Consider the following 16,087-nt stretch of genomic DNA (forward strand, 5'->3'; position numbering starts at 1 on the left):
CACACGCACACATACCATGGGGTTGTTGGGTTCTTTTATTTGTTTTGTTTTGGTTTGTTTTGTTTTGTTTTTTCCATGGTTCGAGAATATTCCTTCTCTCCGGGGATGCAGAAGTACATTTATGGCAAAGGGGTTAGAGGAGCTGCCGGCGGGAGCCGCCATCCCGGCCCAGTCCTGGCAGCGCCAGAGGGGGAGGCCGGGGGGGGTGGCTGCAGGTTTTGCCGGTGACTGCGCCCCGGGCCGGGCACTCGCCCTCTCTGACCGTGTCCCTGACCCGCACAGGGGCTGGGAAATCGCCCCCCCACACACCAACCCCCGACCCCTTCCCCAGCCCAGGGGCCGGGCGGGTGGCTGGGCGCCCGGCAGTGCCGATGGCCGCTGCCGGCCCCGGCGGGCAGCCGGGCAGCGCGGAGAGGCCCGGCTATCCCTGAGCGCTCAACATTGCCTTTTTAGGGCTTTTTTTTCGTTCCTCTCCGTGCTTTGTTTTTTTTTTTTTTTTTTTCCCTTCCCCTTCTTCTCTCCTTGCACGGACGGAGTCGGCGGGGCTGCGGCGGCGCCTCCCCCCCTTCCTCCCTCCCATCCCGCCTCCCCCGGCGGGGCCCGGCCGGGCCCGGCGACGCTCCCGCTCCGCTCCCCTCCGCTCCTCCCACCCCGGCAGCGGCCGTGGGGCCGCGGAGGAGGAGCCTGGCCGCAGCCGGCACGGCCGGGCTGAAGCGCAGCCAGGGGAGGGGGTGAGCGATGTCCCTGGCGGGGCGGCGGCGGCATGAGGAAGAGGAGGGGGAAGGGGAAGAAGGGGATGGGGCCGGTGCGGGGGAGGAGGTGGTGCAGATCCGGCTGGGGGACAAGTGCTACCCGGTGTGCAAGAGGAAGCTGATCGAGCAGAGTGACTATTTCCGAGCCCTCTACCGCTCGGGCATGCGGGAGGCAGAGCAGGGCCAGGAGGAGCAGCTGCTGCGCGGGGGGTTGAGCGCTCTGGGGCTGGAGCTGGTGCTGGACTTCATCAACACCTCCTGCCTGGCCAGGCTGGAGCAGGAGGAGGGGGGCGATGAGGAGCCCCCTTTGCTGGAGGAGCTGGTGGAGGCCGCTTCCTACCTGCAGGTCACCCCCTTGCTCCGCCTGCTCCTCTCCCAGGTGAGGTTGGGCAACTGCTTCGAGCTGCACCGCCTGGCTCAGGTCTACGGTCTCCAGGACTTGCACGATGCCTGTCTAGACTTCATGGCCACCCATTACCATCAGGTGCTGCGGAGGCCCGATGCCCGGCCGCATCTCCTCCTGCCCCATGCTCTCCAGCAGCACTTGAAGGAGAGGCGGATGAGGGGCACTGCCACCCTCGTGGCTATCGGGGACTTCATGGGTTCCTCCTCCCTGGGCCTGCCTCCGGGCTGTCACCCGCAGTTGGAAGCCCCCTGGTCTATGCTGAGGTACGATGAGGAAGCGCAGAGGTGGCTGCCCCTGGCCAACAACCTGCCCCCTGATCTGGTGAACGTCCGAGGCTACGGGTCGGCGATGCTGGACAACTACCTGTTCATCGTTGGGGGCTACAGGATCACCAGCCAGGAGATTTCAGCTGCCCATTGTTACAACCCTTGCCTAAACGAATGGAGTCAGCTGGCTTCAATGAACCAGAAGAGGTAATCCTTGCTCCCTGAAATACACGTGTGTCCATGTATATTGTCAAAATAGACCCTGTTGAGTCACGTGGTGTTGACTGGACTCAACGTTACATGAACTGATTCAGACCTGTCTCTGTGCCATGAATCACCCGTGTCTTTTGCATCCTGTGGTGGGAAGGACCGCAGTGCTTGGCGATGGCTTGGCAGCATGCCACCGGACAGGCCTGGCAAACCTTGTCTTTACCGGCAGCACTCATCCCACCGCAGCACAACGCTGCAGCCTCTCTTCTCCTTAGGGGGCCCCTCTGCATGGCGCGGGGAGCTGTGGTGGCAAGGGAAGGGTGAGGAGGATGGGACTTTGTTACCTAAATGCTGGTGGTTAAGGCCTCAGCTGGGGGAGAACATGAGCCAGGCGTCTGCAGAGGATGACTGTGCTACAGCTCTCCACCACGTGTGGCCATTCACCTCGGTGTGAAATGGTGGTGGACTTTTCATTTAAATTGCTGTATACAAGCAGCCAGTCTCTCCAAACAGCTGTCTTGCCAGTAGTAGAAATTCTCCCCAAAATAACAAAGTTTAAAAAAGAAAAAAGATAAAATTCTTCTCTTTCTTTCTTTGTGGTATATTTTAACTGCGGTACTGTAACTGACAAGTTCTCACGAGTTTTCCTGCTCTTAGCGGGGATGTACAGAGTCTGTCAGAGCTAGAAGTGGCTGAAAAATTTTAGTTGGAGAAATTTTTTTATTGGTTTGTGCTTTCATAAAAATCTGAATGCTTTGTAGGCTTGCATTTCAGCGAAATATTCACCAGAAAAATGTCAGGAAGATTGTGAGAAATTTCTCACTTTATGAGAATATTTGGGTCTGGAAATCGTTCATCATTTTGATCCTTTTGCTTTTTCCTTTGTCTTTTTTAATTGTTTGTTTGTCATTTATGTTTAAGTTAGTATTCAGAAACACTTGTATAATTTACATTTGAGACAATAATGGAGAGCTAGCCTTGAGGGGGACCCAAGAAGAGAGTCCATCTCCCTGTCCAAGACTGTGACTGCTCCACCTTAATCAAGCTGCAGAGTTATCAAAATAAAGGCTTTTACTTCATTGAAACAATTTTTTTTTTATTTTTATAAAACATTTATTCAATGTTAATTTCTTCATTGTTTTCATTTGAGAAAAAGTGCTTAAATTTCTACCTTCTCTGCCTGGATCAGAACTAAAACAAGTAAGGAAACCAAAATTCACTGTAGAATGGAAATTCTCTTCTCCATCCAGTAAATTCAAGGATCATCCAGAGACCCCAACCATTGGCATAAATGTTTTGTATCTGGGTAGTAAAACTGCAATCTCTATTCCAGTGAGCTTGCCAGCTAAAACCCCTCAAAACAGGGGTTTGACATAAAATTTGTTCTTCCCCATTTCAATTTTTTTTTGTTTTTACTTCCTGTGTCATTGTGAGAATTCCACTGAAATGATTGCCTCCATAATCAGTCATCGGAATTGATCAGAAACCTGCGATATTCCTGGCTTCTTGGAAAGGGGTTGTGAAAAATAGCATCTGTACAATGAGAGTTTAGCATTTAAACACTGCAAACACCTTTTCTTGCAGACATATTTCTTAGAGCCTGAGCCTATAAGCAGTCTATACAAAGGTGCATATGGGAACTGAGATGTTTTAGCTGGCCTTGCTTGAGCAGTCCTGCCTATATGAGCATGATTGAGAGCACATTGGCCTCAATAGGAAAGGATGATGGGGTCAGCCCACACAGAGTCTCCTATGGAAATTAACTCAAACACGGAAGTCCCATGTTGATCAAGTTATGAGGTTTTGGCCTTGGTTTGTGTGACATTGTACAAGAGGGACATTGAAGTGCTGGAGCGGGTCCAGAGGAGAGCTACCAGGCTGGTGAGGGGTCTGGAGACCAAGCCATATGAGGAGAAGCTGAGGGAGCTGGGCATGTTTAGTTTGGAGAAGAGGAGGCTGAGGGGAGACCTCATTGCCCTCTACAACTACCTGAAAGGAGGTTGTAGAGAGGTGGGGGTTGGCCTCTTCTCCCAGGTGAAGAATGACAGGACCAGAGGAAATGGTCTGAAGTTGTGGCAGGGGAGGTTTACGTTAGATATTAGGAAGAATTACTTGACAGAAAGAGTGGTCAGGCACTGGAACAGCCTGCCCAGGGAGCTGGTTGAGTCACCATCCCTAGAGGTATTTAAGAAACGTCTAGATGTGGCACTTCAGGGCATGCTCTGAAGGGCAGAGATTGTAGGTTGTTTGGTTGGACTTGATGATCTCAAAGGTTCTTTCCAACCATGAAGATTCTATGATTCTATGTGTATAGCAAGAAGAGATATTATTATGTCCAATGATTCTGCAGCATGACGAATGAGGGCTTTTTGAAAAATATTTTTTCAAGGCTCTTTTTTCACCTTAGGACCTGACTGTGCAAACTCCAGATCAGCCTTTTCCCATCCACACTTTCCCTTTTTTCTAGGATATATAATCATCATATCTGAAATAAACACATGGATATTTTCTCCTTATAGTACCATTTTCAACTGCACTGCACCAACTTAATCTTGAAGCCCATCATGGGTGACAGCAAGATATTCCTTAGCATAGGATTTCACATTGGCCATTTATGGCAGAAAAGTAGTATGCGAATGGATATTTTGGGAATAGTATCTATTCTTATATTTCATCGTAGTTATTTCAGGTCGAGAAGAACCCAGAATTACATCTGCCTCTAGATTCCAAGGTTGCAAGTGCGTATGTTGCTCTCTGAATGATAAGCAGGGTTGGGTTTTTTTCATGGAAACTCTGCTGACCCCTTCACAAAACGTGCTTTTGACTTTAACATCCGCATGGATCCTCAACTCTGAAGTTATTAATTATTATTTTTTCTATCTGATGTAACATTCCAGCTCTTCGATGACCGGCTTGACATCTAGTGGCCAGAAGACAGGAAGGGATGGCCTGTGCTGTAGGAGCCAAGAGCAGGGAGATTCATAGGATCAGGGAGTTTGCATTCAACAGGAAGAGCGCTGATGCCTGTCTGCCGCACAGATGTGCTGCAAATAGATCTGCACTTTGCTCAGCATTGTATTTTTAGTTTGTTATGCTGTAGTAAAATAAGCAGGGCAGTTGCCCAGCGTGTTGCCTAGAAATTACTGTCCTGTGACTGTCTGCCGAGTGAATTTATGTCAGCTGATATAATTACATGGCATGGATGCATTTTTTACATACCGTGAGGGAGGGTTCTAGTTCCCATTGAAGTTGGTTTGACTTCAGGCAACGTTATAAGAGTATCTGGATCTGGCCTATATGAATGGATGCATATGTTGGCCTCAAGAGAAGGCTGAGGAGTTATGGAAATAATTGTGCTGATTTGCTCTTAATATAACAAGTTCTTTTCCCTCAAAATACCTTGTAAATTCTATGATATTTTTATCTTTAGTTATTTCCATTATTATAATACGGAATCACAGGATGCTGCTATTTCACCTATGCACACGCATAGATGAAATAGTCCCAACTTACTTCGAAGTGGAAGGTAAAAGCCGTCAGATGTATACTGAATACTTAGCAGTCAGTCATTCTGGTTTAGATTATAGCTGTTGACTTTCTTTCTAGATGCAGAGGTCTTATTACTCTAGTTTCAAATTTATTCACCATAGGCAACTCCTGTGTCTTATTCTTGTGATGCCCACGGAAGCTTGAGAAAGTATTATTCCCTATTTACGCATACACAAGGTAGATAAAATAATTTGCTCAGGCTCATATAGGAAGCCTGTGATTGAGCCTGGAAGTTGAGGCTCAGTTGAGCCTCATTTAACCCAGCTCAACCTGGAAGTTGAGCCCTCATTTAACCCAGCTGAGGGCTAAATCTGGTGCTGGTCACAAATAGTCCATAACAGATCAGAGTTTCAAGATCTTAATTCTGGAGATATTGCTGTACTTGGAATAGTGTCTTCAGAAAACTACCTGGGCTTTTTCATGGAAGAAACTTCATGTAAATGTTGCCCAAGACCACTTGTGGTGTTTGGGGACAGGAAGGTAACAAGGTGCTTTGGGGACTGTTCAAGTAATGCCCTTCAATACCTTTCCATACTTTTCTTTAAATTGATGCTGTCAGTTGAAATTTGCTATTTAAAAATAATGTACTCGTAGGATTTCTGCTGCATGTGCCAGTTACAGCTGTATATTCCACTTCTATTTTCCTTCAGAACACTCATGGCAGGTAAATCTTCCAGGCTTGGAAGACCCTTGTAAGCCCCTGGCTGGGATTATACACATGCACGCGGAACATGGTTTTTGTGAGCAATGTGTGCCTGAACTGCAGCCACTCTCTGGGCTCTTGCAGGAATATAGGAGAGGATACTCCTGGAGAATGGTGGTGGTTTACGAGACCTTTTCTTTCCCCATTTTTTAATATTTTTTTTTTCACTCAAAATTCCTCTGTGTCGGGGGAAACGGACTTTTCAAAAATGTTTCACTTAGAAATATTCATGTCACATTTATCACAGATGTATCACATGCTTCCAAAGCTAAAGGCTGGATGCAGTGTGCTGTGCAGAATCATATAAGGAATATATTAAAAAAAAAAAAAAAGTGGTTCATACAAGAAGTGTGAAATGCTTTGGAATTGCCTTCGTAACTGTGCTCTCATGATTCTTATTCTCTGTTGTAAATGCTTTAACTCTAGAATAAAGAAGTAATCTGATTCATGAGAAATTTTAAGGTTAAAGTTGATCATTTGGCAGGTAGGAACCACAGCTTAGTTAGTCTGACCCTCCTGCTCTACAGCAGGACCAAGCTTACCTTGCAAATACGTGTCTAACTTGTTCTTGAAACCCTCTGGCAATGTAGATTCCAACCTCCTTCCTCCCAGGTAACTTGTTCCCATGTTTACCTTCCCCTCTGATAGGAAGTCCTCTCTAATATCTATGCTAAGCTTTTCTTGCTGTACGCAAAACAAATGATACCTGTCAGTGAACAAGAAGAGTGCTTGCTGTCCTTTTTATAGCCACGTTCATAGTGGTCTCCTACAGACACATCTACGGCTGTTAATGCAATCCAGAACAACGTGGGGTTTTTTGCAAGTTGCTGAACGTTGTTTTGTATTCAGAAACCTATACACTCTGACCCCCAGATCCTATGCATTTGTGCATTAATTTTTCTTCCTTCCTGCATATAGTGCTTTGCACTTGTCTTTATTGAAAGAAAAATGTTGTATTTTGCAGTATGGTAAAACCCCACAGTTCGCTCTTGTTTGTGTTCCTGGGGTCCTTTCAGAGGAAACGAGGAACATGAGAAGACAGCTCATACCCAGTCTTGTCCCGACAAGAAGGGTTCTCACTAAGCCTGGAATTTGAAAGCGCTTTTGATCCCCCAAGTTTAGATGACCCATTGATGCGAGTGGAGTTATACTGCAGTTGAATCTGACAGACGGTTCATCTCCGTTGTTTCCAAACTGTAGTCCATGGAACAGTTGTTAGTTGTGGAGAGCTGGCTGGTGGCTCAATGTTTGCTTTCCTTGTTTCCAGCTGTTCCAACACATTAAAAGAGTGTAAAAATACACTAAATATTTCCTAATGTTCATTCTCCATAAAAACACCTGCTGTTACTGGCATGGAAAGGTGAATGGCAGAAGTTTTTCATAACATATTGAGCCATTGTCCAAACTTTCATATAAAGCGTGCTGATGGATACTTACAGCTACTTTTGAGTAAAATGAACCTTATAGTTAATGTGTTCCATAAATCTGAGATGCTTCCACTGAATGCCATCCATTTTAACGAGTGTTGGAAGTGGTTAAATGACTCACACACATGTACATGGCCTCCTTCTAGAATAATTGAAGTTGAAAGTTGTGCCTTACATCTTTCACTAGATAGTTTTCCCCATGCTGCAAGAAACAATCCAGTGATGTGAAGGCCATCAAGCAAAAACTGGATAAATTACCTCTATTCAGATGAAATAGTAAGAGGCTACAATTAGAGGGTAACTAGAGAAGCACGTGTGAATTAGGAAACCTGAATTCTTTAATGTCCTGACACTACACACTTGTTTAGTTAATTCATGTCCTCTGTGGCCAAACTTTTAGCATGTTTAAAAAGTGGCTAGAAGATCTTAGAATAGGGAAACGCTGTCTGTGTGCATGTGAACTTATTCTATAAGCCGAAAATCCTGCTCCATCTCCATCATGGGCACAGAGTTACAGACTTTCTAACATACTTTGAATTTTAAAGGATTGCTTGGAAAATGCATTTACATTTTGTGTTTTTGTCCCTCTGTTAATTTGTGGCTTTTTTTTTTTTCTCCGTAACTTTTAGAACAGGTACATTGCTTTGAAAATCATAGTGTTTGGCAAGTAATTATCCTCATTTCATACCCGCTATTGATTGCCATGTTATTCTGGATTCTCTAAGATGGAAAACATAATTGCTGTAGAGAGGAGATGAACAGAGTGACCTAATCGTAAATGTCAGCAAAAAAAATGAATAAAAAGCAATTAATTCCTTCAAAGGAGCATTTTAGTTTCCAAAGCTATATCAGGATGACAAGAACAAAATGATTCCATCTGGAAACAAATTATTTTTCCAAATATATTTAATAAAAAGAAATTGCAGGGCAGTCTGCTGCTAGGCAGGGTTCATTTTGTCCAGACAAAACCCTGCAAAACTACTTAGCGGTAAGTTTTGAATCTTGGATTCATGCAGAGTAAAACTCACTTCACTGCTCAGCAGGCCAATGCAAGTCTAAAGCACCACCGCACTTTTACAGACATAACGCAGTTCCCCGTTTGGCTTTGTGCTGGGCCGGTGCAGCCCAGTGACTTTCACACATTTAGTTAACTGGGATACTGCATGGTAAAATCTTGATTTGGCTCAGCAGCCCAGAAGGAACAATCTTTCTAGGCAAGGAGACTGTTTCTGAGGAGAGGAAGAGCTCATCTTTTATTAGACCAGCTGCCGCAGCTGGGAGGAATAGCTGAGCACGCAAGCCCTCTGACTTCACCCCCTCCAGTTTCTTCATACAGACTTGCACCTTTAACCACCCACGGACCATTTGGTTTTGCCCGTATTGTCTTAAAAGTGTTTGATGAAAGTCTTCTTGCGCTTCAGTAGTTAGAAGGTTGCCCTTTGCCATGCATAATGGAACAGAATAAGAAATAAACGAACAGGGCATTGCCTGTGGAGTGCAATGTGTTTTGTTCAACTATGGCTGGAACATTAATTTACAGACATATCATGGTTCAGTGGGATGGAGGGTGTATTCAGTAGTTTAAATTAATGCTGAATAAGGTACAGGAGATTCTCTCTTCCCTCTTCTGCAGCACGATTCAATGTGTGCTGCTTCAAATTTCTGTTTATTAGGGTTATTAAAGAGACTTTGAGTTATTGACTAAGATGAGTACACGTTGTTAGGCATTCGTCAAGTCTTATTTGAAACTTCTGCAATTTTAACTAAAATAGTATCCCTGACTGTGTATATGTAATACATTTTTCTCTACTAAAGGTAGTTAATTAAAAGCTTAGTGAAAATGAAAAATCTACTGAACACATTAGCTAACTAAACATTTCAAACTCAAACTGCGACAGATTGAAGTGCAAACTAAAATATTCATCAGTCTCAACACCAACATCATTAACGTCCAGAATGTCACAGGTTACTGTCCTAAGTAATTAGAGTGTAATTACAGAATTTTGGCCTTGCACAAGAGAGTTCAGATGGTGTAATATAAGAAGTGATGGTACAAGTTGTAAGTGACGATGAGTATGTTGGAGCCTGGATAGGATGAACTTTTCTTCCTATATTTTTCATTACATGTATGGAACCTATTTCAATGCTGCAATCTTTTCTTGCAGGTCCAATTTTAAGCTTTTAGCTGTAAATGGAAAGCTCTATGCCATCGGTGGTCAATCCCTTGCCAACGTGGAGTGCTATAACCCAGAAAATGACTGGTGGAATTTCGTAGCATCTATGCCAAACCCTCTAGCAGAATTCTCAGCTTGCGAGTGCAAGGGCAAGATCTACGTTATTGGAGGCTACACTACACGAGGTAGAAAGCTTGGTTTTACTTTTTCTGTTGTTGTTTTTTTTTTTAACCTGATTGCTTCTAAGGCCCAGATGATTTTCTTCTCTTTTTCGGGAAATCTTTTGAACTGATGTAGGAAGCTGCATAATACTCATTAAAACACGTAGAAATAAATCACTAGTAGAAAATAATTGATAAATTAAACAAAACAGTTAGCTCTGTCATACAGGAATCACATATTGAGGTTTTTTCAGGGCTCTGTCATTATGAAGGAACAGACTTCAACACACAGTTTAGCCCTCCTTTTTTCAGATTTTGATCATACAGTAGATAGAGAGGTCTCAACAGGTACACTTTGTTTACTTTTTAAATACTTGTTTTAGACTGTCAGAAGGAAAAAAATCTGAAGAAAATAACTGCCTGCATTAGTATTTCTCATGTATTAATAGGTGTCATGGTCCTTTTACTATAGCATTTCAGTGTTTCACAGGCAAATTCAAGCTATAGGTAAGATTTTCAGTATGAAATAACTTAATTGAATAATTAATCAAAAGCTTAACCAAGAACCAACATTTTTGACTTAAATTCCTTTCTGTACCCTGTTTTCTGAGGATACTATAGAGAGGAAAAGTTTTGAAGTTGCATTCTCTCCTGACAATTTCTTTTTCTTTATCCAGGGGAAAACCTAAACTGACATTAAAGCAAGCTGTCCCTTCTAGTGTCTGAGCTGATTTTAGCTCTGAACCACTATAAAGTTTGTAAAAGACGCACCTCCAGCCCTCATGGTTCTTGTGGTAATGATAACCCTCAAAGGCGTTTTGTCCAGTCCATTCTGACCCAGAACCTGGAGTGGCTTCACTGAGGTAAACAAAAGTATATCGGGATGCTTGTGTCCATACGGAGCGGGATGCTGTGGTGTGCCCTGCAGTCCCAGTCCTCTGGGCATCCCCACTAAAGGACCTGTTGGGGTGCATTGTGTTCCCTGATGTCCAGCACTAGGACTGAAAGATGTCTGGCGAACACCACTTGCTGTGCTGAAAAGTCAGCCCCAAGGGGAAATATCCTTTGAGACAAGAGAGCAAAGAACAAGGAGAAGGGACTGAAACAGAGTAATGGGAAGGCTTGTCCCTAGAGACCAGAGTGAGGGTTTTGTCATTTTTATCTAGAGAAAGAGAAGGAAGTCACTAAGAACAAAAAGCTCTGATTTAGTTAATAGTGCTACAAGATTACGGGAGTACAAGCTTTTCCCCTACATCCCCTGCAGTTTGCAAGTTCCCTTTCTGGTGCTTGTGCTGTTCTTTCTTCAGGCTGCCTATTCCTGGTGTCATGGATAGGAACATCAGCATGTTGCTGATGCGGGTCCTTTTCCCGTAGAGTTCATTAACAAAGCCTGTGTAGTCAGGATTGCTGCCCTGTGTCGAGCTCCTTATTCCGTACTAATTACCTGTGGTTTCAACTGAAGGAGGATAGGCAGTGAGTTACCTCCTGCTTCTTCCATGCCTCAGGGGATTGCCTTCAGTGTTTTTTCCTAGATCTTTTCCTCGGTCTTTCCCTAAAAGCTGTTTTTAATGGAAACAGGGTAGTAAAATAGTATAAAGTTGTGAGCAGTGGATAACTAGCACATTTAGGCTTATGTTTAAAGCCAAGACCATTCGGGACAACAAATGCCTGTGCTTATACTAAATAAAGATCGTTTCCTGAGCAAGGGTCTAGAATCAGTTTTTCTGTGATACCTTGGCTTAGGACAGACTTAGAAACCAGAATTGCCGCAATTATGCAGGTGATTCACCTTCCAATTTATGCAAATGTCGGAGAGTGTTAATACCTGTCTGAGAGATGCTGAGGTTCATTTGCTATTTCACTACATTTACTACAATAAAACTCATGCAGCAATTAGTATGTAAATTTTAATTTTTTTTATTTTTTAGTATTTCTACATATACCTCCATTTCAGTAGATTTTGTGGCCTATTTTTTTGATCTGTATAGAGCTGTCTTCTGAAGCTGCACTTTGCAGAGGATGGTAGGATCTGGAATTTCCCACTGTAAATTATAATGGCACTTCTTGAATAAAGAACCTCCTTCCAGTTCTCAGCTCTCACTTGTGAACCTAGATCCTAATAGAAACTTCATGTCAGACACTATAATGTTGATGGTTTGTATTGGGCTTAGTTTTTTTTCAGTGGATATAAAAGACCCTGGCTCTGGACTGAGCGAATGAGGGCCATATCACAAGAATTCAATTTCATATGCCACCTCTTGAACCCTAGCACTTTTTTCCAGGGAAGATTACTGCTATAGGTAGACATAGAAACTTAATTGGGATTCCCGCCCCCAGTGAGTCAGAGAATGATACATTTGTTGTAGACAAAGATCATCTGTATGTGGAGCTTTGATCAGCAATGTCATAGGGCATTGCCATGATCTTTTCCCTCTTTTTTTTTTCCTTTATTTAAAGTGGATTAGGTGTACTAGAAGGCAATGTAAAGTAATGAACAATGACTGGAAATCATCAGAGTGCAAGCAAATGCTATAGGAGCACCTCCCTAATTATGCTGCTAATGCACTTCATTCATGACAATCCAGTTATATTTATGGCTATTTATACCTGTGCCCTTACATAACTTGCCAATATGTCACCATCTGCTGTTCCACTTGGGAGCTCATCTGGAGATCGTCACGCAGGATAGACTTGTAATATGGTGCAGATTTTATTAAAAGACCAGCCTGGAGTCTGCAAACCTGTTGCCGCTTGTCACTTGAGTTTGGATTTAAGCTCAGGTCTCCAGAGACTGAAACTGAATTTACTAGCTAACGAGTCCTGTGCATTCCGTGTTAATTTAGCGAAGCCTTGGACACAGCCAGGGTCTCCACTGCACCATAAATCAGGGCAGTATCGTAACAATTCCACGGAATAACAGTATTGCAAACATATGCATCCTCTGAAGTACAGAATGGCTTCAGGTTTTTTTCTGTGTCTGTCTGATGCTGGAGCATGGAATTCCTGGTTCTTAAATGATTTTGACAATGTGTATTTCTTTCTTTATAAGGCACTGAACATGTGCCCTTAGGTCATCCGTGCCACTTGCTGAAATGTAACTAGATTTATGAATTTTATTCCATAAAACTTTGATTTATGGAATGAAATGAGAAGTATCAAAGTTAAGCTTGGATGATAAATCGTTACTTGACGGCCATTAATGAAGCATACTGTTTTCATGATAATTTGATTCATCTGTGATCACTGTTGGAGAGCAGAATATTGCTCCATTTCCCTTTTCATAAAAAATTCTTACATATCAATCGGAGACAAAATTAAAAGCCTAAATTAAAATGTAGGGATTATTCTGCTAAAATCTGCATCCCCAGAATATTTACATCATGTAATGTGCCAGAAGTAGCTTAATGTTTTCCTCTGCAAAGGAACCGAATGTTCAAAATTTGTTGTCAAGGGCAAGGAGTTGCAGTTCTCAATATTCAATATTTCTTCCCTGGCCTGCTATGCTTTTGCACTGTAATACATTAGCAATCAGTAATAATGACTGATACAGTCTGTAGGGGGGAAGAATCCTCCTCCATGAGTACCTTCTAATATATTTATTTATTTGTAAATATCTCTCCTCTGTTTCAGATAGGAATATGAACATTTTGCAGTACTGTCCCACTTCTGATTCCTGGACCAACTTTGAACTTTGTGATGTCCACGTTCGCAAACAACAGATGCTCTCTGTTGAAGAAACTATATATCTGGTAGGGGGTTGTATTCATGAACTTGGACCAAACCAAAAATCCAGCCAAAGTGAGGACGCGTTAACTGTGCAGTCTTACAACATTGCTACCAAAGAATGGCTCTACCTCAAAGAGAACACATCAAAATCGGGTCTTAACTTGACTTGTACTCTCCACAATGATGGAGTCTATATATTGAGTAGGGATATTACTTTATCTACAAGCTTGGAGCACCGTGTTTTTCTGAAGTATAATATATTTACGGACAGTTGGGAGTCACTAAGACGCTTTCCAGCCTTTGGACAAAACATGCTGATCTGTTCTATGTATTTGCCTAATGTGCGAGAGGTGTAACAGCGTCAGGTTTTTCTTTTCAGCTCATTAATCACTCTTGGAAGAAATATTGCTCCCTCTAAATAATTCCAGTTTCAGAACGTCATGTGGTTGCATAACGTGGGCATAAAATACTGATTCTGTTCTTTAAAGAAGTTGCAAAATCCAATATTAAGAGAAATGCTTCCAGAAACAGCTTTAAGATTTCAGTTTAAAAATTTTATTGTTTTGGATTAAAATTTTACCAAGTACTGTCTGCAATTTTAAGCGTAAAATTATTGTGTTGGTAACTGATATAGGAATTCCAAAGGCAAAAGTCATCAGTCTAGTTTTATTCTCCATCTTAATAGACAGTTTAGAAGATGAGCAAGAAGTATAGATGGTAAAAGTGGAAATAATTCAATAAAGTAAATAGTAAGTGTAAGAAAAATCACAAAGGGAATTATTTCTTTTAAAATAAAGTTTTTACTCAAATTATGTCCTGTCAAATGCATGATGTTTAAAATTGTTTATACTCTCACATTTGTATCTCTTCTACAGTAGCAAACGAGATTCTCAAAAGTGCCAGCAATTGGGGTACCATCAAGAAATAAGAAATTCCCCTCAATTACTTCTAATGAAATGCTTTGCCAGCGACTGGGAGGAATTGCCTAGAGGCTTACGGTTGCTGTTTGGATACTGGATGCTCCTTTAATGGAAGCTGGCAGAATTTATTGCTGCCATTAAGATAGAGGTAAAAAGGCTGCAAATTCAAAAGGGAAAGTTTGCTCTTCTTCAGAAAGGTTTTAAGTTTTAGTTACCTTGTTGTATTCTGTAGTACTGAGTGTTAAAGATCAAATTACAGTTGGCAACAAGCTGCATGTTAGGAAAATGTGCACGAGCACATGCGATGCTGATTCCGCACCAGCCGCAACCTGCTTGATATCATTCATCCAGGACAGCCATCGCTTCGTATGGAAGGGCTGATTCGTGTAAATGACTTCCTGCCAACACCACTCAAAGCAGGCGCACACAAATGTTGTCTCTTTCTTGTGTTACCAGGACCTTGACAGAGATTACCTCAAGTTTGCCACTCAAAGTTGTTAGTCTCTATGGTCACCATAAATCCTGCTATGTGAGGATTCAGGAATAGATACTCTGGGAGCTTCTCCCAGTTCCTGCCTGTTGCCCGAGAGAATTATAATCACGATTGGCCCCTTTTCTTTTTGTAGCTGACACGTTCATAAGCATCTTCTGAAGGCACCTGCCCAAGTGTGCACTGTGTGTCCTCACAACAGGAAAAGGAGAAGGTCTTGGTCACCGTGGGAAGGTTTCACTGCTGCTGCCTTTAGGGAAGAGATAACCACATTAGGCATGTGCTGAACACATTGCAGGGATGCTGATTCTGCGCCAGCTGTTTCTCCACATGAGAAGATAAGAGATTTAATTTACCTGAACAGGTTCCTAGTATGTGGAGTTGTCTTCTTTTTTTAACTTGGAATTCAGGAATCTCAATCTTCTTTTAAAGATAGGCACCTGTTGTACAGAGGAGGAGGAGGCGGCAGGTTTTTTTAACTCCCTGCTTCTCCATGGATTCGCATGAAATCAGTGCTGACTAAAAGGGCCATCAGACTTGAAGTGCCTTGCTTCTCACACATTCAGTGCTTAGATGCATAATTTTGGTGCTTCTGATCATGCATAGCAACCCAAGCAGAAAGTCCCAGGAAACTCTTTGGTCTGGAATGAGGGCATTTGTGTTTGAACACTTTTAGGATACAAGTATTTTGGATATCCAATATTTACCTTTTGGGTGGAATATTTGCAGCCTGGCAGAGTATATTAATGCTTAGGCCCAAACTAGTGTCTACCATTCAGCTGTATGCATGAATTTAGTGAGTTAAGCCTGTGATTATTCCTTTGAAAGCACAATGTGCTGATCAGCTTCTGTGCTCTGACAGCAGTATCAGACCAAACAAAGGCTCTTCTGCAATGAGGAAATTAACTGACTTTCATAAGATTCTTCTTTCATAAGTGTTTTAGAATAACTAGAAGCAGTGTGTCAGTGTCCGGTGATAAATTATCCCAGTCACATTATTTTATCTGCTTTCCTTCATTTCTTTTCAGTTCCAGATTCAGTACCCTACAGTCATCCACAAGTCAATGCAGATTGATACTGGCAAAGGGAGTCACGTCTGAGTTGTGGCATTCCCTTGCCTAGCCAATCACCTGTGAAAACCCAGATTTGCAGTGCGGTACATCTAATCAACTCCTTTCAAACCCATTCATTTCTTAGTGCAGTCGTCATTTCAAAAGCTATGGTATCATCTTTTAGGTGTGATCACTCTTTTTCGCATGAGGCGTTTCCACACTGGTTTTATCTACGTGTTGGTTTCAGCTTC

The 16,087-nt window shown here is 42.7% G+C and overlaps 1 protein-coding gene across 1 annotated transcript; it reads left to right on the forward strand.

Moving 5' to 3' along the window:
* Positions 1-738: 738 nt before the first annotated feature.
* On the forward strand, positions 739-14,141 carry KLHL42 (kelch like family member 42). Its single transcript, XM_063322693.1, has 3 exons — positions 739-1,631; positions 9,479-9,672; positions 13,279-14,141. Exons 1-3 carry the CDS (start codon positions 739-741, stop codon positions 13,728-13,730), a joined length of 1,539 nt encoding a protein of 512 aa, XP_063178763.1. The 3' UTR covers positions 13,731-14,141.
* The last annotated feature ends 1,946 nt before the right edge of the window (positions 14,142-16,087 follow it).

The sequence above is a fragment of the Chroicocephalus ridibundus genome, chromosome 1 (assembly GCF_963924245.1).
Source record: "Chroicocephalus ridibundus chromosome 1, bChrRid1.1, whole genome shotgun sequence".
Lineage (NCBI taxonomy): Eukaryota > Metazoa > Chordata > Aves > Charadriiformes > Laridae > Chroicocephalus > Chroicocephalus ridibundus.

What these genes read in the sequence shown, in the direction of transcription:
- KLHL42 (XM_063322693.1), top strand. Translation starts at nt 739, where the DNA reads ATGTCCCTGGCGGGGCGGCGGCGGCATGAGGAAGAGGAGGGGGAAGGG. An exon ending in GCTTCAATGAACCAGAAGAG is followed by an intron (nt 1,632 to 9,478) that starts GTAATCCTTGCT and finishes CTTTTCTTGCAG; the next exon opens with GTCCAATTTTAAGCTTTTAG. An exon ending in TGGAGGCTACACTACACGAG is followed by an intron (nt 9,673 to 13,278) that starts GTAGAAAGCTTG and finishes CCTCTGTTTCAG; the next exon opens with ATAGGAATATGAACATTTTG.